General features: G+C 48.7%; 1 protein-coding gene across 1 annotated transcript in view; it reads right to left on the reverse strand.

Moving 5' to 3' along the window:
• The window catches only part of RSPO4 (R-spondin 4), a gene marked incomplete at both ends in the record, with an annotated part of 53,869 nt that overhangs the window by 16,368 nt on the left and 13,144 nt on the right, over window positions 1–24,357 (reverse strand). Inside the window, 3 exons of the mRNA XM_080716547.1 lie at window positions 6,742–6,927; window positions 8,248–8,388; window positions 8,988–9,176. Coding sequence (XP_080572673.1) covers window positions 6,742–6,927; window positions 8,248–8,388; window positions 8,988–9,176 — 516 coding nt within the window. The remainder of the gene's footprint in view (window positions 1–6,741; window positions 6,928–8,247; window positions 8,389–8,987; window positions 9,177–24,357) is intronic.

Raw genomic sequence — 24,357 nt, forward strand, 5'->3', positions numbered from 1 at the left:
ATTAAGGAATTTTGTTTTCCTCAGGTTAAATTAAGTCAATCACTAAGTTGCATTTTTATTGTTTTTTAGGATTTATTTTATAAAAATTATTTCAAGTGTAAGCCAAAATTTACTAAGACAAAGAAACAAACAATAAATAATAGGAGATATTCATAGGTATAAGGAGGTATTAAAATAAAAAAATAGACTTTACTCAGATGCTCCCATACCAAAGATATAAATATCTCCTGGGGGTTTTGCATCCTTACATTTACTAAGAATCAGCTTAAAAGTTGCATTTTAGCAAGATAATCTTTTATATGTACTGTTTTTGATTATCTAGCAAGTTGCATTTTAGCAAAATCAGGGTTTATAATTTTGGGTTACTATATTTGAATATATATATATATATATATATATATATATATATATATATATATATATATGTATCTGGGACCATAGATGTGTATATATCCGAGAGCTAAGTACGCTATGTATCCAGTTCCATTTAAATGTTTTATAAAAGCTTATAAAGTTAAAGGTGTGTGGGTTCTATATACATGTAAGCTAACAAGTAAGTGACCTCTTTATGCAACATGCATTGTATTTGTATCTTAAGTTACTAAAATTTTGTCATCTATGTTTAGTACCATGCAAAGATCCATCATTAGGACCTGGTTTACATATGTTTGCCTTGATTGAGTGTCTTATTATGTATAAGAAAAATGCAGGACTTCCAGGAAGATGGCGACCGAGGAAAGCGGGGCTTAAGAGCCCCACTAACAACAAATCTCCATTACCACAAAATCAGCGCCTTTCAAAGCCAGAAAACAACTTCACCAGAGAAACAAAAAAAAAATCACCAGGCTCCAGAGAGAAAGCGGACTGAGAACAGAGCCACAGAGGAGATCCTCATGCCCGAGGACGCAGCTTCACACCCGAGGACGTGGCAGCAGCGCCATACTGCCGGGGGCACCGGCGAATTCACGGGACAGCCACAGCAAGCCGAGGGGAGCCGCTGTGGAACAGCCAGGCAGGATTTCTCGGCGCAGAGGGCATCTAAAGCTTCCAGTGGCTGAGCTCAGCACACGCTGCAGGGATTCAGAGTGGAAATCAAAACCAAGAAAAAAAAAACGCCAGCCCCATAGCCGAGGGCGTAGCAGCGGCGCCATATTGCCACTGGTGGCAACGGCACCAAATTCACCGAATTCAGTAGAGCTACATCTGCGTACTCAAGAACAGTGAGTCAAATTGTGGGCCACAGCAGAGAAATCCCAGTACTGTACTCACTGGGACTTGACCCAGTGGGAGAGGGGCGGTGGCAGAGATATCACACCATAGGAGAACGTGCAACCTGGCACCCCCCACAGTCTAAAGCAGCCTCTATTGACTCTCTGGGTCAGAGACTCTGTGATAAAACCCAGCAAAGGAGTAGTGGGGTCTGAGATACTACTGACTCGAGATCCAGAGCACCTTAAGTGAAGTCATAGTGACCCAAGGGAAGAACCCAGAGAAGGCACAAACTTCCGAAATCATGGGAAAGAGGAATAATACTGGAGCAATGAATGCTCACAACCCCACAACATCAGAACCCGATAAAACAGAAAATCAGAGATTTCTAGAAGATCAAATCAGGAAAATAACTGTAGAAATAATAGAGGTACTTCGAAAAGAACTCAGAGAGAGCCAAAAAGAGATAAAGGATGCAATTAATGAAGTAAAGGCCTCAATTCAAAGCACAAACAACCGATTAGAACACATGGAGAACAGAATCTCGCTCTTAGAAGATGATCATTCCAAAAATGAACGCATAGTTTCTAATCTAGAAAAAAATATCCGACAGCAGGAATCTGATATTGAAGAAATATGGGCCCATTTTAAGAGAGCTAACCTAAGAATAATTGGAATAGAGGAGGGAAAAGAAAGTGAAACCAAAGGGATCAACAATCTCTTCAAGGAAGTAATAGCAGAAAATTTTCCAGACATAGAGCAAGAGGTCGATATGCAGGTCCAGGAAACATATAGAACTCCCTTTAGACAGGATCGGAGAAGAGGATCCCCACGCCACATAACTGTCAAAATGACCAATGTGGAAGCCAAGCAGAGAATCTTAAAGGCAACAAAAGCAAAGGGCCAAGTGACATTCAGAGGCAAACCAATTAGAATCACTCCAGACTTCCCAAACCAAGTTATGAGAGCCAGAAGGGCTTGGAGTAACATATTCCCAATTTTGAAAGAAAACAACTTCCAGCCAAAAATTTCCTACCCAGCAAAACTTTCTATCAAATTAGATGGAAAAATAAGAAGCTTCCATGACAAACAGAAACTGAAGGAATTTATGTCTTCAAAACCAGCACTAGAGAAAATACTCAAAGAGATTAACTACAAAGAAGAAATAGGTAACGCACACCAGAACCAGAGAAACAAGATTTTCCATCCAACAGACAACTAAGATTGGTTATCTGTGGAGATTCATTATTTATGTTAGTCTTTTACCTATCTCTAAAGGGTATTGTTTGCCTTTATTGTTGTTAATTTTTAGAATTTCTAGTTGGAATATTAATATACCTTCAGATATAGCATTTGGAAATATTTTATCCCATTCAATTAGTAACTGTTAACTCTGTTTACATTGTCTTTGGATATACAATATGTTTTTTATTTTTTAGGGAGTTTGTATACTCTTCTGTTGCCTGTGCCATTGAAATCATAACCAAGAAATCACTGCCAATTTCAATGTTGTGAGGTTTTATGACCCAGATTTTCTCCTAAAAGTTTATAGTCTTAAGATTTATATTTAGGTCTTTTATCTATTTTGAGTTAATATTTGTATATGGGATTAGGTAAGGGTCCAATTTTATTCTTTTCCATGTAATTATTATTTTTCAACAATATTTAGTTAAAAGATTATTATTCCCACCACCAAATGTTCGTGGAAACCTTGTCAAAAATAACTTGACAATATAGGGAAGAATTTAGCTCTAGGCTTTTATTTAACTCCAATGGTTTATATATCTGCCTTTAGAATAGTACTACACTGTTTCAATTATTGTAGCTTTATATGGTTTGAAATCAGAAAATATACATCTTCTAGCTTTGTTCTTTTTCAAGATCGTTGTGGGTACCTAGAGTCCATATTCCATATTAGGATATATTTTTTTTCTGAAAAATAAATATATAAATATATGATAGTTTCACCTAAAAAATAGAAAAAATAGATTCTCTGGTAAGAAAGAAAGCAAAAAGAAATATTGAAATGTTATCTTTAAGTCATCAAAAGCTTGGTATCAGACAAATGAAACTGTTATGTGAGATTATCATTTTTAATTTTTGATAAATTGCTATAATACTAGATGTCAATCACTAAGCCAAGCATGGGAGGGAGGGATAGGGAGAGAATGGGGTGGGGATCGGGTGGGGGCTGACTGGGCAATGTGTGCATGTATGTCTACAAAAGTATGTATCCCACTATGATGTATGAATACAGTGCACCAATTAAAAATAAAAAAAAAGAAAAATGCAATTAACTGTCAGGTAATAAGTTTATTTCTAATTATTAATGCCATCCTTTAAGCTTAAAATATCTAGAGCTATTTTATTTTTGTCAATACTGTTACCTACATAACTTGTAATTATAGTTACTTTACTGAGCTAGTTGAGTGGAAAAAAAAAAGATTAGGTCAATTTTTCAGAGGACCCTGATAAATATATTAATGGATATCAAAAACTGGCTATTATATCTGATCTTACAAGAATGAGGAGATGTATAAATAAGTCAGTTAATTATGATAAGACAAGAAAAGATAACACAAGAAAGGAATAAAAATCCTGCTGTCTTTCTGGGACCTCAGAAATTACTTTTAAATTTGGCCTTTGGGGTTTTCAACAATAAAAATAAGGCAGACAAAATTAAGGACCAGAGAAGATAAACAGAGACACAGGGACAACCCCACCTAATTGCTCTGGCATCGGGTAATAAGTCCCTGGCCCGCAGAGATACCCAAAGGCTCCTTCCAGAGAGAGGGAAAAGAGCTGGATGCCTGCCATCTGCTAATATTGCAAAGCACCTGGGCATTGGGTCAAGGACTGCCCTGAGCGGAGTCCATCTGCACCTGGGTGGTGCCACTTCTGTAAAGAGGAAAACATTGGGAGGTGTGTTGCCCTCACCTCTGAAGGGAAGTGAAGTCATCTGCTTCCATCATGGCTGCCCTCAAAGACTGAGGATGCCCGAGGCTCGGCAAAGCCCCCTCTGATCAACCTCTAACCAGCTGGACATCACAAGAGAGGAGGCTGGGTGACTCTTGATGTGGCGGGTAAATATGTCGATTTTCTTTTAGATATGGGGCTCAGCTCTCTACTCAGCTTGTCTCTCTTAGGATTCTTTTCTAAAGAGAACTGTTTTGTAACTGGGGTTGATAGTACCCCGAGGCCAAATGGATTTATAATGTCTTAAACTTGTAAAAAGATGATTTAGTATAAAGACTATAGAAGAAGTGTATGCTAGCAGGTCCATCCTAAAGATCAGCCTCTAACCAACCCTGATGTGGAATGGTTTACTGATGGGAAGAGCTACTTAAGGGAACTCAAAAATCAGGCTATGCAGTAGTAAGCCTTCAGGAGGCAAGGGAGGGAAAGCCACTTCTTCTGAATACCTCAGAGCCCTGGTTATGCTTATCACCCATTAACCTATGTGGCAAAAGTACAGCCAGGTGATCGTCTTACTCAAAGCCTGGAGAAAGAACTCACCCTTAGATCAGCTTCTCCAAAAGTAAAAGGGTCCCTTACAAGTTCTTCTTAGTACTCACACAGCTCTTAAACTATAGGGACACAATTCCTGAATTTATGTGTCTAGAATTAAACCTGTCCCTCTTGAGACTTTATAGGAACAAGGCCCTAAAATCAGGAATAAGCCTCCAGACTCTGATAAGACCTGCAAGTGCTATTTCTGTGAGCCTTCAGAAGATTTAAAAATATTATTCAAAAGGACATCCCAGCATTAAGGAGGTTGAGACAGGAGGCTCATGGTTCATGGACAGCCTCAGCTACTTAGTGAGGCCCTTTGCAACTCAGTGAAACCCTGTTTCAAAATTAAAAAAAAAAAATATAGGGCTGGGGTGTAGCTCAGAGGTAGAATGCTCCAGGGTTCCATCCTCTGTACTGCAATAAATAAATAAATAAATAAATAAATAAATAAATAAATAAATATTATTCAAAAGGACAGAGAAGACTGGATCAGGCTAAGTTCTTAAAGTGCCTGTTGGATTTGTGGGCTAGTACCCACTTCCAGTTCATCAAAATTGCCTTGGTAATTTGGTCCCCCTTTCCAAAAAATGATTGGCTGACATCTTGGTAGGATAAAATTCTTATTTTATTAGCCAGTATACTTTACATCAGTATACTCTTCTGTTATTTAATTTGCTATTGTTCAGGATTAATGTCTTGCATGTTTATGCCTTCTGTTCCAGAACATGATTCAGTAGCCAAAAAAAGACCTGACTTCCCAGGTCTCCTTTAGATCAGTCAGAGTGAGGCTCTTAGATAGGCAGAGCCAAGGTCCCCTTGTCAGCTGGGAAGAAACTACAGAAACAACTTTGGCCGTTTAGCAACCCTTAAGATTAGGGGACCTAAGTCTCAGGGAGAGAAAATGATGAGGTAGAATAGAATAAATATTAGATAGAAAGAAGACAGATTGGGAAGGAAAGAAATATATGATTTTAAAATCTGAAATCATTTAACAGAGCTTGGTTATTAAAAAATAAAAAGCCAGGCCCATACTTTTAAATCATAATGGGCTGGCTCATGAAATTCCTGAGAGAGCTTCACTTTTTGTCAAAGTTCCATATCCAGGGGGAACCCCAGAAAAAGTTACACCTTTTGTTCAAGAGCTTTGCACCCCAAGTTCATGTCCCCACTCCCTGGGATTCTCATCTAAAAGGAATTCCCACCTTTTGCTACCTTAAAGCTTCAAAGAAGGAGCCTGCCATCCCACGTGCCCCTGGCCACTGTCTGTAGTGGGCTCTCTATAAAAGGATGCATCTGGGCAGTGCATGGACACTCTGGGCAGCATCTAGCAGCTCTTGGCCTCTCTCCCTGCAGCCGATCTCATGCTCTTTGAGATGGCCCGAGTTTCCCCCGAACGTGCACCTTTCCATTATTTGAATTAAACCTCTGCCTTTGACTCTGACTGGCTTGTGTTGAAATTTTTCACCACGGAAGCCAAGAACCCAGGGAAGTTATTGTGCTGATCCATGACAGGGGCACTATACTGCTATACTGAGCTATTTGTTGTTGTTGTTGGTTTGTTGTTGGTAGTGAGGATTAAACTCAGGGACATTCTACCTCCAGGCTACATAAATGCCCAACCCTATTTAGTTTTTTTTTTTATTTTGAAACAGGGTCTCACTAAGTTGCTGAGGATGTCCTAGAAACTGTGATCCTCCTGATTCAGCCTCCAAAGTTTTGGGATTACAGTTGTGTGCCATGGTTCCTGGCTAGACTGAGTTTTTAAAAATGACCTGTGAATTTCATTTCAAAGCAGTAAAGAGCACAGGGTAAGATCTTCACTACAGGGGAATGGTCAGCCCCGGAGGGTGCAGAGTCCTGAGGAGCCCAGCCTTCTTGAGGCCCTTGGGACTGACCCCAGTGAGGGAGGCCCTCCTCTGAAAGGTGGACTTGCAGGAGCTTTGCAGGTAGTATTTGTGGGCACAGTGTCTCAAGGCCACTAAGACTGCTCATTGCAGCCTGATGGTGCCCTGTGCTCACCTCCTGGGCAGGGCCTCTGGATGAGACATTTCCTTGTCTCTGACAGCAGCTGGCAGGTTGGCACCTCTTCCCGCCCAGCCCGGCCAGCCTCTCGCACTCGGGCCTCCAGGCCCCAGGTGGAGCCACAGGTCTTCCCATTGTGTGTGCAGGGGCTCCAGCTGCCCCAGGGGCCCAGTTCACACTCCTCTGTAGGGTGAGGGAGAGAGGAACAGATGGGTGAATTTGTTAGTGGTAAGGGCCCTTCTGGAACAAGGGTAGGTTTAGGGGTGTGGTGAAACCATCTCCACCTGCAAGGGGCTTGGTCAACCACTAGGCGTCAGGGATACATTTGTTCATTTTATTGTTTATTTGCAGTGCTGGAGACTGAACTCAAGGATGCTCTACCACTGAGTTCCAGCCCCAATTCTTCTGGAACAAGGTAGGTTTAGGGGTGTGGTGAAACCATCTCCACCTGCAAGGGGCTTGGTCAACCACTAGGCGTCAGGGATACATTTGTTCATTTTATTGTTTATTTGCAGTGCTGGAGACTGAACTCAAGGATGCTCTACCACTGAGTTCCAGCCCCAATTCTTCTTCTCCTTCTCCTTCGCTTTTTTTTTTTTTTTTTTTTTTTTTTTTGGTGTGTGGTATTAGGGATGGAACCCAGGGGCATTCTATCCCTGAGCTATACCCCTAGCCCTATTTTTATTCTTTATTTTGAAACAGAGTCTCACCGAGTTGCAAAGGACCTCACTAAGTAGCTGAGGCTGTCCTCGAACTGTGATCCTCCTGTCTCAGCCTCCCAAATCCTGGGATTACAAGCGTGTGCCACCACGCCCAGCTCCCCAATTCTTTTTAATTTTGATTTTGAGACAGTCTTTCTAAGTTGACCAGACTTGCCTTAAAGCTGCAATTCTCCTGCCTCGCCTCAGCCTCTGGAGTGGATGGGATTGCAGGCCCCACGCCTGGCTGGGTGCTGTGAGTTCTGTGTTCCACTGTGATCTTTTAACCTCTGGGGAAACTGAGAGGCACAGAGCAGTAGGGACTTGCATGAAGTCACTAAGGGGTAGGCTCTGTTTATTTATTTATTTTATTGTGGTGCTGGAGATTGAGCCAGGGGCCCTCTACCACTGCTACATCTGCAGCCCTATTTTATTTCTAATTTGAGGCAGGGTCTTACTGTTTTGCTGGGGCTGTCCTTGAACCTGTGGTCTTCCTGCCTCATCCTCCCAAGCACTGGGATTACAGGCATGCACTATCACCAGCGTTTACTTGTTTTCTTCTAAAATCGCTGCTCTCCCATCCCCTGCGGCACCCTTGGTAATGAATGCTGCAATGGGAACCCCAGGCCTGGTGGCCCTGCTGGCCCTAGCAGGTGCGGGATCACGCTGCTGGTCCCTGTGCACGTGGTGCTGAGCCTCCTGTTGCTGCATGATGTTCTGCTGTGATCACTTCTCTGCCCCCCAGCACCCCTCTCAAGTCCCTGCTCAAGGGTGGGCGCAGGGGCAGGGCGCGAAGGCCACTCACCCTGACATTCCCGTGTGCTCTGGTGGGTCAGGGTGCCAGGCGGGCAGCTGGGCAGACACTTCCCCTTGTACAGGTAAAGCCGTCTCTTGCACCGGATGCAGAAGTCCTGACTGAAGCAGCTTTCGCATGTGGCCCCACACTCTGTAACAGAGCCAGGGACACCAGATAAGGGCGGCAGCCAGGGATGGGCCCGGGGCCTGCCTGAGCAGCGCCAGGCTCTGAGGATCAGGCTCAGCATGCAGTGTCTCCTCTGAAGTGTGGACTCAGCCGAGGTCAAACTGGGCTACATGTGAGATCTCCCTTCTCACTTGACGTGAGGCTCAGAAGAGGTAAGAAACTTGCTTAAAGACACATGGCAAATCTGGGCTCTGTTTCCATCAAGACTCAGAGATGGGGTGACTTGTCCTAGGTCATAGTGAAAATAGTTAGGACTCCTTTTCCTATTTGAGCTAGACCCAGAGAAGGTAAATAACATGCCCAAGGCCACACAGCAAACTAGGGTAGAATGAATTTCTGTGCTCTACTAGCACTGAGACCTGTCACTGTCCTGCTGAATCACTAGTGCTGAGGAAGGGAGGGAGGGGATCGACTGACTGAGGCCCCATGGCCTGTCTGGTGCCAAGCGGGGTAAAAATCTGGGCTCAGGCACCTCTACTGTATGTGTTGGGGACCAGGCCGGATGCGGCTGGTGCTGCCCAGGAGCCCGCCGCCAGCACGGAATGAGGGGGGGAGCTACATACTTTTGCACCTGTTGACCTCCTGGCCGCGGACGCCGAAGAAGCCGAGGGGACAGTCGTGCACACACTTGCCGTACTGGCGGATCCCTTCCCGGCGGATGAACAGGAAAAGCCTCTGCTGGCAGGTGGAGCAGCCGTTCTCCTCCGAGCAGATGACGCAGCCCGTGCAGTTACCCCCAAGGCCAGCGCCCACTGCCAGCCAGCCGGGGTGGAAGGAGAAGGAAAGGGAGAAAGGCATGATCAAACCGTGTGCGAGCAGCTCAGGCGGCTCACTGGCATATCAACCAGGCACCTGGGCACCCAAGCAAAGGACCACATTTCCCAGCTTCCCTTGCAACTAGAAAGTCATGTGATCAGAATCTGGCCAGTGGGATGTGAGGTAAAGCAGTGTGTGCAAAATCTGGAAAGCTGCTGTAAAAGACCAGGGCATGCCCTCTGTCACCCTCACACCGTTTCTTTTTTCCTTTATTAACATACTTTTATTGGTATGTTGTAATTACATATCATAATGAGATTCAGAGTGATCAAAACATACATGCACTCAGCAGGCACTCATACCCTTTCTATGGGTCGAATGTGAACATGATGGGTGAACACAAGAGCCATTTGGGGTGGAAACCATGTCCTGCAGATAATGGAAAAATAAGATCAAAGGAGCCTGGATCCCTACAGAAGGCGGACATCTGGCACCCGTACTGCCAGGGCTGTGAGAAGGTGCCAGACTCCTAACCCCTAAGGGGTTAACTTGCACCCATATCTCTGCAGATCTGGCCCTTCCCATATCTCTTTGAGCAGAAGAAGGGGACCAGGAGAGAAGGGCAGAGCTGAGGAGGTGCACCAGCAGAGGCTGCTGTCCCCTAGGGCGAGCACGGGGGTGACAGGAGCAAGGGCACCTTTGGAGAAGGCAGGCTTACCCAGCCGTGCTGTGCCTCATGAAGGCTGGCGCTGGCAGGTGGCCTGGCAGTAAGAGGCAACAGAGTAGACCCTTGTGGATAGGAGATGGGGGTCAGAAAAAGGAAGGCTAGCTCCTTAGCGGGAGCCACTGGGGAAGCATCAAACTGCTTCGTGTTTATACCCCACCAAGATTAGGTGCTTACTGAAGCAGTCACGTGCCGGCCTTGGCCCCTCAGCTGCACGGCCACCCACAGGGGACATTCCTAGCCCTCCAGCTCCCAGCCCTCTCTCGCCCCTCTCGGTGCACCAGTCTTCCTTGTCCAGGTGTTCCTCCTTGTATGAGGTCCTGGGGAACGGCAAATCCTCCTGCCTTCCCCTAAAACAGAAACCCAGAAGGCCTGGCCCTTCAAGGGTGGTCTCTGACCAAAGCCCCAGCAGATGCTCCTGTGAGTGGGATGCAGACAGCAAGGCAAAACAGAAACGGGATCCATGCTAGAGGCAGAGCAAATTCTCCACCCAGACATGGCCAGGGTTTCTGTCTCCCCTTTCTCCCTGGGATGAGTCCTGCCACCTCCAAACCTCATCTTCAGCTACCTGGATTCTGCAACTCTCTCCCCTCATCCTGGCGACCCGACTTCTGCTGTTTAAGCCGACGAGCCTGGCTGACGCAGTAACTAATGGGCACCCTGGGACCTGCCCCCTGTGCCAGACACAGGCAGCAATGCCCTCGATTCTCTTGCCCTGGGAAAGAAAGCTGCACAGGAGAGCAGAACTGTTCTACAGTTTCCAAAACTGTAGAACGGGCAGGGACCCAAGGGCAAAGAGAAAGTGTAACATTGAGAGAGAGATTCCCAGGGCCTGCAAGAGAGCAACACTGGCAGATTTTTACAGAGCCCAGTCTTCCCACTCACTTGATTGAAAATTTTACATTCTGATGACACAAAGACTGGCTAGGATGAGAGGAAAATTATACTTCTGAGAGGCATGGCACCTTTAGAGACAAATCTAGCAGTACTGAATCATTTGAGTATGTGCCTTTTCACAGGCAGCAGTCTGGCTTCTGGCTTCTGCCCCAGCTCCTGGGCAGCTCCCGGGGCTCCTCACAGTACAGGTTGCTGGGTCCCACCTGCAGAGGCCTGGGGGTCTGCGTTTCTAGCAGGTCCTCAGGGCTGATGCTGCTGGTCTAGAGACCGCGCTTTGAGAATCACCAGCCTAGAGAAGCACTCATATATGTGCACAAAGAGACACAAACAATTTGACTGCAGAATGATTTAACAGAAAACAATTTCAAAAAAAGCTAACTCTCTGTTCAAAGGAAAAATACATGGTGGTGTGGTCGTGTACCACAGCCCCAGGCTTCATACACAACCGGGCCATGACACATGACTGAGGCAGAGCTCCAGTCTTCCTTGTGCACACAACTCAAACACAGCACTGAGAAGAAAAGGCAAGCTGTGCAGTGAAGCACATAGTAGGACCATTTGTGTCAGGTTCAAATCCACAGAGCCACACTTTGTAACATTGATGACACACTCAGATGAACCAAGAGAAGACACACACACAACCCAAGACACACTGAATTCAGGATGCTGGTGCCTTTGGGCCAGATGTAGGGCAAAGGACTGGGAAAGATGACTGGAGACTTGGCTTGTCTCTATTTCTCTTTTCTCTTTATATTATTTTATTTATTTATTTGATACTGAGGATCGAACCCAAGGGCACTTTACTTCCAAGCTATACCTTCAGCCCATTTTATTTTTTGTTTTGAAACAGAGTCATACAAGGTTGCTGAGACTCTGACTAGGCTGCCAAGGCTGGCCTTGAACCTGCCATCATCCTGTCTCAACCTCCCGAGTACTGGGATTACAGATGCCTGGCTGTAATATTTATGTGTGTTTGTTTGTATGTGGGGTGTACTGGAGATTGAACCCAGAGGCATTCTACCTCTAAGCTATGCCCCCCCCCATTTTATATTTTAATTTTGAAACAAAGTCACTAAGTTGTGCAGGGCCTCACAAGTGTGTTTGAGGCTGGCAGCAAAGCTGAGATCTTTCTGTCTCAGACTCTCAAGTACTGGGATTACAGGTATGCACCACCACGCTCAGCTATAATATTTCTAAAATATGAATCAAATATGAAAATGGCAAGATGTGATCAGAGTAGCTGGTGGGAACACGAATGTTGACATTAGTGCTCATTCTTTTTTTTTTTTTTTTGCAGTACTGGGGATGGAACAGGGGGCATTCTACCTAAGCGACTCCAGCCCTATTTTTTATATTCTTTATTTTGAAACAGGGTCTCACTGAATTGCAAAGGGCCTCACTAAGTAGCTGAGGATGTCTGCGAACCCAGATCTTCCTGTCTCAGCCTCCCAAGTACTGGGATTACAAGAATGTGCCACCATGCCCGGCTTCATTCTTGACCATAAGTTTAAATAGTTCACAATAATTTTTGTGTGTGTGTCTGATACTGGGAATTGAACCCAGGGGCACTCTACCTCCCAGCTACACTCTCAGCCCTATTTTTATTCTTTATTTTAAAACAGGGTCTCACTAAGTTGCAGAGGGCCTCACTAAGTAGCTGAGGCTGAATACTAACCTGTGATCCTCCTGTCTCAGCCTCCCAAGTATTGGGATTACAAACATGTACCACCACGCTAGGCTATTAGAATTTGGGGGGAAATAGGCTCTCCGGTGCCCCCCTCACCTTTCCTTCCAGGTCCCCTCTCCACACCCTTCCCTCCCAGGGGAGAAGGTGACATTTTGGAGGGTAGGGGACCTACCCTGAGCATGGCGTGAGGCATCCACTGTGCCAGCTGGAGCGTTAGCTGGAGCCCAGGCAGACCCAGGCAGACCCAGGTGGCAGAAGGACCTCACACAAAGGCATTGTAACAGCTCTTCTGAACGGCCCCTTGCAGCCCTGTGTTGTACCCTCTCTAATGCTCTATGCGGAAGAGAAGCTGTTTCTTAGGTTTAATTAGCCCCAGGAAGTGGCAGTCCATTGGACGCCCCATGGGAGAAGAAAGGACACACAGCCCCGGGTGCTGAGCCCTCAGCTGGGCGGCCCTTGCGCTCACGGCACCTCCTTTCTGTCCTATGAAAGCCCTCTGTGCGTTGACTTCCCAAGATAGAGATCTGGGGCATAAAAGAAGCCCCTTCCTCTTCAGGGCCAGCCTTGCACGCAACCTGATTCCTCCCACCAACTCCTGTTTCCTGAATTTCTGGCCACAAGAGAGGCAGGGAACACGACGTGGTTCCTGTCAACAGCATCGCGGTGCCGCCATGCCAGCCCAGGACTGTGCTACAAGATGCTGCACGGAGGAGGATGTGGTCACCTTGAGTGGGCCACTGGGCCTCACTGCCCATAGTGACCTCTGGCAGCAGGCCTTCAGCCGCACAGGTCAGCAGCGATGTAGGACACCGGGGAGCCGCCTCTGTGTCCCCGTGCTGTGCCAAGTCCCTTGGAGTCTAGAAGGAACTGCTACCCCACCCACAGCAGGCAAGGGGCTTCCAAATAAAAAATAAAATAGGGCTGGGGGTGTGCCTTGAGCACAGAAAGCTCCTGGGTCCAATCCCCAGTGCTACACACACACACAAAAAGCAACAAAATCCTCCAGTTCAGGGTGTAGGGACTGCAACGATCAGTTCATGGATAGTATGTGGTGGCAACGAGTGCGTGTGCCGTGCTGCTCTAGAGAGACGCAAACTTGGATCTTGATACTGCATCAGAATCCGAGGAAGGCTTCCAAAGTGTCTGGTTTGGGGCTGGAAGTATGTATTTCAACAAGTTCAGAATACATATAATAGATATTTGGGGCTGTCTTCTCTGCTCAGTTTTCTTTCCTGGAAAACTGGTGTCAGTAGCCAGCTTGTTCTGAATGACCCTGGCCCAGGCCAATGCCCACCCGGCCTGGGTCAATTAGACATCTTTCTTGATACTGACTCTGAGCTGGGCATGGTGATGCACACCTGTAACATCAGAGACTTGGGGGGCTGAGGCAGGAGGATCACAGGTTTGAGGCCAGCCTCAGCAACTGAGTGAGAACCTCAAAAACTTTGTGAGATCCTGTTTCAAAATAAAAAATAACAAAGGTTGGGAATGGAGTTCAGTGGTAGAATACTCCTAGGTTCAATCCCTGGGAGAGGAAAAGGGAGGGAGGGAGGGAGAAAAGGACAAAAAGAAGGAGGGAGGGAGGGACAGAGGGAGAGAGAGAGAGAGAAAGAAATAGACAGACAGACACAAAGAAAAACAGAGACAGGCCGATAGAAACAAAGAGACAGATAGACAGAGGAAAGGAGAGGAAAGCAGAGGAGAGGAGAAGGAAGAAGGGTGGCCTATTCTAGTGCACATGTCTTTGCCAAGGTAAGCCAATAGATACCGGTAGGCCCTAACATCCTGTTTGCTAACAGAGTCCCTTCTGACTTTGAGGCTCCTGTGGCACCATCTTCTCTGACGTACTTGACCTGGGCTTGGGCAACAGAGCAGAGATGCACTGGACCTCAGTGGCTGCTGGTTCAGATACAGACACGCATCCCAGTGAGAGCTGGTCTCGGGGTCTGGATGAAGTCAACAGGTGTGTCTGCGTGCGCGGATGCTTTCTTTCCTAATCTCTAGAGCTAAGGAGATGTGGGCAAGAGCTAGTAGGTGCTCTTCTCTTAGAGAGGAGCCTCTCACACTGAGGACACAGCAGCGGCCAGGCCAGACAAACGTGGAAGGAGACATCTGTGCAGGGGTCTGCACCTGAGTGACCCGAAGTTCCCCTCTTTTCTCAAGCCGCTCTGACTTATGTTTTCTGTTACTTGCAAATGACTTCTGACTAATACAGAAGGGGGAGGCGAGAGAGAGAGAGAGAGAGAGAGAGAGAGAGAGAGAGAGAGAGAGAGAGAGAGAGAGAGAGAGAGAGAAAGAGAGAGAGAATATCAGAAGAGGCAGAGAGAGAAGCAGCAACCAGAAACCCACGGGACCTAAAAGACAGACCGTTTCTGGCACCTCCTAGGCGCTCCCAAGGCTTGCCCCATGAGACTTAAGAAAGTCACTTTTCCCCTTGAGCTCATTCTGTTCAGTCAACTTAACATCAAAATGGACGTAGCCTCCTGGATAGGAAATGGCTCTGCTTCTTCAGGTCAGGGCCTGGAGCGCCACCTATCCAACCAGAGTACCATGGAACCCCAAGGAACCCTCGGGTTCCAGGGAACACACTTTAAGAATTCCTGGGTCCTTCTACATTTTCCGTGGATCCTGGCCTCCACTGCTGCCCCTTCCCAGCTCAAATGTGTGTTTCTAAATAAAATCATTTCAGCTCTAATTACAACCTCCTGGGTTTTTTGGGGGCAGCAGAGTAGATGGACCTCATGTAGCTTCCCTCAGCAACTGTCTCCCATAATCAAGGCCATATCCCCCAGTCTGCATGCCACTGGGGCCATATGTGTGGCACTGCTGGAGAGGTTTGAGTGACGTCTGAATCACCCGTCTTTCCCCAGGCACCGGGAGGAGCTGAGTCCATTTTAAGGAGCACAGTGTCATGCAGGCGTCATAGCGTACAAAGCCAGGTGGGCTGTACACCTCTGAAGGCACTGGCCTGCAGCCACCTGTCATCCACCCAAAATAGCTACTGAGCCCTACTGTGCGTCAGGCCCACTGCTAGGATCTCACTGGCTATGAGATGTGGGGCAAGGTACTGAGTGAACATGGGCAAGGTACTGAGTGAAAATGAGCAAGTACTGAGTGAACATGGGCAAGGTACTGAGTGAACATGGGCAAGTACTGAGTGAACATGGGCAAGTACTGAGTGAACATGGGCAAGGTACTGAGTGAAAATGAGCAAGTACTGAGTGAACATGGGCAAGGTACTGAGTGAACATGGGAAAGTATTGAGTGAACATGGGCAAGGTACTGAGTGAACATGGGCAAGGTACTGAGTGAACATGAGCAAGTACTGAGTGAACATGGGCAAGTAGTGAGTGAACATGGGCAAGGTACTGAGTGAACATGGGCAAGGTACTGAGTGAAAATGAGCAAGTACTGAGTGAACATGGACAAGGTACTGAGTGAACATGGGCAAAGTACTGAGTGAACATGGGAAAGGTACTGAGTGAACATGGGCAAGTACTGAGTGAACATGGGCAAGTACTGAGTGAACATGGGCAAGTACTGAGTGAACATGGGAAAGGTACTGAGTGAACATGGGAAAGTACTGAGTGAACATGGGCAAGGTACTGAGTGAACATGGGCAAGGTACTGAGTGAAAATGAGCAAGTACTGAGTGAACATGGGCAAGTAGTGAGTGAACATGGGCAAGGTACTGAGTGAACATGGGCAAGGTACTGAGTGAAAATGAGCAAGTACTGAGTGAACATGGGCAAGGTACTGAGTGAACATGGGCAAGTACTGAGTGAACATGGGCAAGTACTGAGTGAACATGGGCAAGGTACTGAGTGAACATGGGCAAGGTACTGAGTGAACATGGGCAAGGTACTGAGTGAACATGGGCAAGTAGTGAGTGAACATGGGCAAGTACTGAGTGAACATGGGCAAGGTACTGAGTGAACATGGGCAAGTACTGAGTGAACATGGGCAAGTACTGAGTGAACATGAGCAAGTACTGAGTGAACATGGGCAAGGTACTGAGTGAACATGGGCAAGTACTGAGTGAACATGAGCAAGTACTGAGTGAACATGGGCAAGTACTGAGTGAACATGGGCAAGTAGTGAGTGAACATGGGAAAGTACTGAGTGAACATGGGCAAGGTACTGAGTGAACATGGGCAAGTACTGAGTGAACATGAGCAAGTACTGAGTGAACATGAGCAAGTACTGAGTGAACATGGGCAAGGTACTGAGTGAACATGAGCAAGTACTGAGTGAACATGGGCAAGTAGTGAGTGAACATGGGAAAGTACTGAGTGAACATGGGCAAGGTACTGAGTGAACATGGGCAAGTACTGAGTGAACATGGGCAAGGTACTGAGTGAACATGGGCAAGGCACTGAGTGAACAGGAGCAAGTACTGAGTGAACATGGGCAAGTAGTGAGTGAACATGGGCAAGGTACTGAGTGAACATGGGAAAGGTACTGAGTGAACATGGGCAAGTACTGAGTGAACATGGGCAAGGTACTGAGTGAACATGGGCAAGTACTGAGTGAACATGGGCAAGTACTGAGTGAACATGGGAAAGGTACTGAGTGAACATGGGAAAGGTACTGAGTGAACATGGACAAGTACTGAGTGAACATGGGCAAGATACTTCTCCGCATGGCAGCTATAAAATGAGGGCAATTGCAGGTTTGTTGTGATTAAAGGAGATAGTATTCCAAAATCTCTTAGAGCCCAGCACACGTAAGTTGGAGCTATTGTTACTATGCTTAAGAGGATGACATGTTTTCTGCCCTTATGGCTCTTAAAAATCTAAGGACAAGCCAGATGTGTGGCTCATGCCCATAATCCCAGTACCTGGGAGGCCAGACAGAAGGATGGAAGGTTTGAGACCCTTCTCAGCAGGGTAATAAGACAATCAGCTACTTAGTGAAACCCCGCTTCAAATTTTGAATAAATAAATAAATAAATACACGGTCTAGGCATGTGGCTCGGAGGCAGAACACCCCAGGTTTGCTCTCTAGCACCACACATACAAAATCTAAGGACCTGAGTTAAGTTGCCGGTGCCCACTGTTGCGACCTTCGACAAGTATCTTCGTCTCTGTAAAACTCTGGCAGCCACACCCTCCGCCATGGGCCCAGTTATCACAGGTGTGCAAACAAACCTGCGAGCGCCCAGCGCACAGTAGGTGCCGCGTGGTGACCTCAGCTCCCTTCTGCTCTCTCCACTGTCCTGACGCCAGTGGGGCTGTGAACCACCACTGTCTCCTCTTCTCTTTCAAGGAGGTTAGGGACACTGGTGAGGCCGTAGGTGGGCAGCAGGGACCTGCAGAGTGGACACTGGTAGGCAAGGGTGCAGGGCAGGTTTACTCTTTCTGCTTGGGGCGGGGAATGACCCACGCTCTTCAGACAAGTCTCCAGCCTCATGATGGTCACACATGTCCCAAGAATGGGCCCAGCTAGGTTTCAACAGGAGTCAATCAGATTTTGCAAGTGACACATTTTTTCCACAGAGAGAGAGAGAGAGAGAGAGAGAGAGAGAGAGAGAGAGGGAGAGAGAGAAAGAGAGAGAAGAGAAGAGAAGAGAAGAGGAGAGGAGAGGAGAGGAGAGGAGAGGAGAGGGAGAGAGAGATATGAAGGGAGGGAGGGAGGGAGAGAGAGAAAGAGAGAGAGAGAGAGAGAGAGAGAGAGAGAGAGAGAGAGAGAGAGAGGGAGATAGATGAAGGGAGGGAGGGAGGGAGGAAGGGAGAGAGAGAGAGAGATTGTGTGTGTGTAGTCCTATTTTATAGTTTGAAACAGAGTCTCACTAAGTTGCAGAGAGCCTCACTAAGTTGCTGAGGCTGGCCTTGAACCTACAATCCTCCTGTCTCAGCCTCCAAAGTGCTGGGATCACAGGTGGGATCACCGTGCCCATCCGCTTGCGAATCTTGAGTGGATTTAAGGTAATCTCGGTCGCATCAAATTCCCAGCCACCTTCACTCTGCAGAGGGGCTCAAAAGGCTCCGGGTGACAGTGGGACCCTGAGAGTGACATGTTGTCCCAGACAAGTTCAACCCCTCTGCAGCTCAGTGAGCCTATAGTTAAAATGTTCTCAGTACCAGGCCAAGCACTCTATTACCACACTTGTTTAAAAAAAAAAAACAATTTGGACAGATTGCCAACATTTATAAAAATCAGGAGATTTCACATAAAAAGCTGGAATTTGGACTTCCCTTGAAAAGCCAGAACATCTGCCAACACTGGCCCACACCCTCACAGGGCAATGACTGGCTGAAGTACATAACTGGAGGCTTTCTCTGTCCAGCTTGATGCAGACCCTCCTGCCTCCACACTGAAGGGAGGCCATCATCATCATCTCCTCCTCCTCCTCTTCCTCCCCTCCTTCTTCTTCTGACTTGGACCCGGGAGCATTCTACTTCTGAGCTACACCACCATCCCCATTTTATTTTTCTATTATGAAGCAGAATCTCACTAAGTCGGTGAGGCTGGCCTTGAGCTTGCAATCCTCCTGTTTCAGCCTCCCAAGTAGCTGGAATACCCCCGCATCTGGCAGAGCACAGGTTCTCAGACTTGAGAAGGTACCAGATTCACCTGGAGGGCTTGTGCAAAACACAGACGGCTGGGCCTCGGCTCAGCCTTGCCGCTTCAGCAGGGTCAGGCCAGCCTGGATTTCTGTGTTTCTAACAGATACCCAGGGATATGCTGGTCCTGGGTCCGGACTCTGAGGACCACTGGGGGAGCAGGGTTAAAGCCCACACCGCCTGGGTTCCAATCCCAGCTCTGTCCTTCCACCTGGCCCATGTGTCCCTGAACTAGCCTTATTCTCTCTGGTCCTCAGTCTTCCCATCTGCAACACAGGAACCCTACAGGCCAACCTCTCAGGTGTTGTGAGAAGCTGGGTAGGGTCTGAAGCCCGGGCTCAGCAGCATCACCATTACTGCTGTGCCTCTTGCCACCTGCCCCGCCTCCCCCGGCATCTGTGACTCTGGAATTCTCTCGACAATCAGTGCAGAGCTTATTATTTTGATGCCAACATTTTTGGGGGTAGAGTTTCTTCATAACTGGGGTGTGCCCAGGGGAGTATGCCTTGCATGAGAACATCGTTTGTCATGGTGGACTAGGGATTTAATACAGCTGTCCTGCAGGACTCCTTGGGGGTGCCCCTGCCCTGAGGCCATGACCCTGAGGAGGGCCAGGCCGGCTTTGGTCCCCGCTCTGTCCTTGGGAGGGCCCCAGAACTGAGTACGAGGGCCCCATACAGAGAGTGTAGGCAGCGCATCCTGATTCCGTCCTGGCAGCGGCAGACGCATGTCACTGGTGACCAAGTGAAATAAACAACATCTGGACTCTCGCCTGCCCGCTCAGACCGCCACATATGGGCCACAGTTGCCACCACTGGGGGCTCAGAAGAACCCCAGGCACATTCCTGCCTGGGGGGCAGACTGCACCATCACGGGGGGAGGGGTGTCCATGGGGACGGCTCCTGGCTCTGAGACTCCCCAGGGGTACAGGGCTCTGGGTCCCAGCCCCTGGCCTCTGTCAGCTCTGGGGCGGGGGTCCTGGCAGGCCATGAGCTGAGCAGAAGCTGAGAGCTTAATCTCAAGGCCATGCCACCTCCCACTAGGGTACCCCATGCCCCCTTGAATCCAACACGCAGAGCCACCGGCCGTGTCTGGAGGCAGTGCTGAGCACTTCCCGGAGCTGTGCTGAGGTCTGGACACTGCCTCCTCGGAGTCCACTTGACCTTAGCTGAGGCAGGAAATTGGCCAGACAGACAGCGGCAGGCTGCCCGGGATGGACACGCCCCTTCTGTGTTTCATCCAGTCTTCCTTCCCCCAACAGACAGAAGCGCATCAGGAAGGCTGGGTCCCACCAGGGACGACATGGCTGCATGGAGAGCCTACAGCGCATACTGAGAGCTGGTGGTGTGTCAGGCGATCCCGATGTGCTGTTAATCTGCCCATCACTGCTGGCCAGGAGTTCATCACCAGATGTGGGTTTGAACCCTGCCAGGCTCCACCACTACCCTCCCACCACTGGTCTATACAAGCCAATATCTAGAAAGGATTCTGCCTGGTTGTCTGGCAGCTCAGCAGGACATTTCCCCACTCCCCAAGCCCAGGGGTGGCAAGAGCACCCCTTGTGCTGCTGTTGTGTGAGTATAAGCTTGTGAAATCTTCAGAAACCACTCAGGGAGGCTGCTGGGCTTCCCAAGCTGCACACAGCGGCCAGGGAGCTGGGGTGTAAGGCGGACTTGATGCAGGAGGTTGAGGTGTGGCCTGCTGTTCAGCCTTTCTGCCAAGCTCCCTGGGAGGCCTGCACACTTTACTAGGACACGAGGAGGCAGACGTTGAGGTGTGGCTGGGTGAGCAGAGGCTGGAAGACCAGCAGCTCCAGGTGGTGGATCAGAACAAAAGCCTGGGCTGGCTGGGCCTGGCCTCTCTCCCAGGGCCCAGGGCCTCGCTGCTGGCCTGATGGTGGATGTGAGGGGAGACGCTGGGGGTGATGTTTGGAAGGGATGACCTGACTCCAACCACCACTAGTTGGAGGGCACTGCCCCAAGTAGCTTGAGTTGGGGATGGTCCCTGCCAAGCAAGGCATTATAGTAAGGAAAAGGGTTGTTTGAATCCCTGTGCAACCCTGGGACAGTAGCAAGCATGTGCTGACGAATGAGACCCGCCTCTTAAGGATCCCAGTGCCCTGGGTGGAGGCTAGAGGCCCTGTCCAGGTCTGCCTCTGCCAGGCCCTTCGGGGCCCCACTGGGCTGTGGACACAGGCCAGAGCAGGCTGCTCAACCACACCAAAGCCCAGCTACCCCTCCTTCAAGGCCCGGCCCTGGACCTTCTGGATATAGTCAGCGCTCTAATAAATACTCATTAGGGAGCTGGGTATGGTGGCTCACATCTGTAATCAGTACTTGGGAGGCTGAAACAGGAGGATTGCAGGTTTGAGGCCTCCTCAGACCTCAGTGACTTAGCCAGGTCCTCAGCAACTTAGTGAGACCCCATTTTAAACAAACAAACAAACAAACAAACAAACAATCGGGCTGGAGGTATAGCTCAGAGGTAGGTTGCCCCTGGGTTCAACCCTCAGTGCTAGAAAATATGAAAAAAAGAAAAAAGAAGGAAAAAGGGGGAAAAAAAAACCTCCTGAGGGGATGCTACATTATTCCTGGTGGGAGGCCTAAGGTGCGAAGTGCCACAGCAGCCAGCAGGGACCTCCAGAAGCACCGTGGGGGATGGGGGGGGGGTCCCGGATTCCTCCTCATTCCTCACTTTGCTGCCTTAGGATCAGCTGCTGACTCTGAGACCCAGGTGGAGGGAGTCAGGGGGCACCGCTGACTTCCCCCAGACCCACTCCCCAGAGCTCAGCACCCTGTCATCTGCAAACACAGGGCCACCATGAGCTGGCCTGAGTGTAAAACTGTCACAAAATCAGTTAGTGGAACCATCATAAGCCTGTCTCACGTGTAAACCACAATGCTGTCAAGTGTGTGAAGTCGTGTAAGCAAGAGCCCTGCAATTGTCCCATAGGTAAAAGTGGCATGAAGTTGTCAGGCACTCTGGTTCCACTCACTCCAGCCCTGCTCCTCGCAGTGGGGAGAGGTGTGCTGTGTGTGACCTTGGATTCCTTGCTGAAACCCTCTGTGCGTCCGTCTCTTCTCTAAGGACCAAACCTCACATCCAGTGGGTGCTCAAGAGTGCTTGCCGAGTGACTGTCAGGTAGGAGAGATTCAAATAGGTTCTGCCTCTTTCTAGAATTTTCCAGATGGGGAAATTTGGATAGGTCTCTTGCCTGAGATCCTCTTGGTTGTCATAAAGCACCATGAGGCCATCCCCTCCCCTGCATGCTGATGATTTTTCCAGGCCCACTGGGGATTGAACCCAGGGGTATTCTACTTCTGAGCTACACCCTTAGCCCTTTATTTTTTAAAAAATTTAAAACAGGGTCTTGCTAAATTGTTGAGGCTGTCTCCGAACCTCTGATCTTCCTGTCTCAGCCCCCCAAGTACTAAGAATAGATGTGTGCACCTCGGTTCCCTGCTCTCCAGGCTCTTTATGGTGGAGAGGCCTTTTCTGGCTTTGTGGCTCTGTGGGAAGCTGTAAGCTTTTGTCTGAGTGGATGTTTGCAGCACTTAGGGGCCTGGTACCTCCAGTCCATCGGGATGCTCGATTTACAAGCCGAGGGGGCTGGGAGTCCCCCGGTCAAACCCAGGAGGCCCTGTGTGCCCTGGGGAGGATGCGAGGGCCAGGATCCTAGGGAAGGTGGAGGAACTGTGCGAGGGAAACTAAGCCCTTTGACCCCAAGACTAACCCAACCGAGGAAGGCGCGGGGCTGGAAGTCCGCCCTGTGGACACCCTGCCCCGCTCTTCACCTGCTCGTCTGTGATGGACAGAGCCCAGCGCTTGGAACTGGGACTTCAGTTCCTGTCCTGGCAGCACCTCACTCTCTGCGAGACCTTTGGCAGAGCGCCCCATCACGGCATGTGTAAGTTTCCTCATCCGAGAAGCAGGCTTTGTCTTGAAGGGCTGTGAGACTTCTTCTCAGCCACAGCCCTGCCACCCAAGATGAAACGGGACCCGGGCGGGCGCTCAGTTACTGAGCAGAGCAGATCTGTGCTCGCAGCTGAGAACAAGTCGAGGGTGAGCGTGAGGACCCTGGTTCTAGAGCAGCCCCAGAGGGCTCGTGTCCCACAGTGCGGATGGCAGTAGGAAAGGAGGGCTCGAAGCATTCGGAGCAGACAGGAACACTGCCCTGGAGGCAGACGACCTGGGTTCAAGTCCCGCCCAATCTCTCTGGGCCTGTTTTCCTTCCTGTAAAATGAGGTTAACAACTGTCCTTGGACGTTATCCGGTGATGTGCCTAGCCAATCTGGAAGATGGCACGTATAAAGCAAAGGAGGAGCTTGTGAGGTGCCTGGAACTCTCAACAACCCTGGGAGGTGGGGAACATTAACTCGGCTAAGATAAGGCACAGAGAAGGTAAGGAAGTTGGCCAGGCTCATGCAGCAAGTGGCACGCTGGGGCACAAAGCCAGGCGGTCTTAGAAGCTGGTCATTATTATTATTTCAAGAACTGGGGAGCACATAGATCCCTGAATAGGTCTGGCATGAGCACCTCCCTCGCCTCATAAAATGAAAGGAAGCTTCGGACAGGTTCAACATCCAGCGCTGCAGACACCCAAGTGCACTGCTAGGGAGAGCCAGGGAAAGCAGCCGCGCAGAGTCAAGCCCGGGGGCCTCAGTGCCAGCGCCCCGCAGGCTCCCAGGGTGACAGAGTTGGGAAGCTAGTTTGGGCTTCCTGCCATGCTAGGCCTGGGTAAGCATCTTCTGGCTTCTATCATGGGTCTGGCCTAGTATAAGGTTACAACCCCAGATATGGACTCTGGTTGCTTAGACAAGTCCCTCCCTGTCCCCAGTCCTCAATTTCCCCATTTGTCAAATGGATGGTCACACTCGGTGTTTCTAGATATTCACTTCACATCAGCAATCCAAATCGTATTTCTGGAACATCTACTGTGTGTCAGGCTCTTCTCTAGATTCCAGGAACATAAGAGTAAAAATAAGAAAAAAAGCCTCTTACTTGCTTTTATTTATTAATGTTGAAAGATAAATTACAGTTGGGTATGGTGGCACATGCTTGTATTCAGTACTTGGGAGGCTGAGACAGGAGAATCACAGGTTCAAAGCCAGCCTCAGCAATTTAGCCAGGCCTCCCACAACTTAGATACTGTTTCTAAATTTAAAAAAAAAAAAAAGGCCTGGGGGTTAATGCCCCTGAGGTTAGTTCCTAGTACCAGAAAAAAAAAAAGGAAGGAAAGCCAAATCACAGACCTGCGGGAATGTTTTTAGAAAGATTCGTGAAGTCTACTGGACTGGGCACGT

Source organism: Muscardinus avellanarius (genome assembly GCF_963383645.1).
Source record: "Muscardinus avellanarius genome assembly, chromosome: 19".
Classification (NCBI taxonomy): domain Eukaryota; kingdom Metazoa; phylum Chordata; class Mammalia; order Rodentia; family Gliridae; genus Muscardinus; species Muscardinus avellanarius.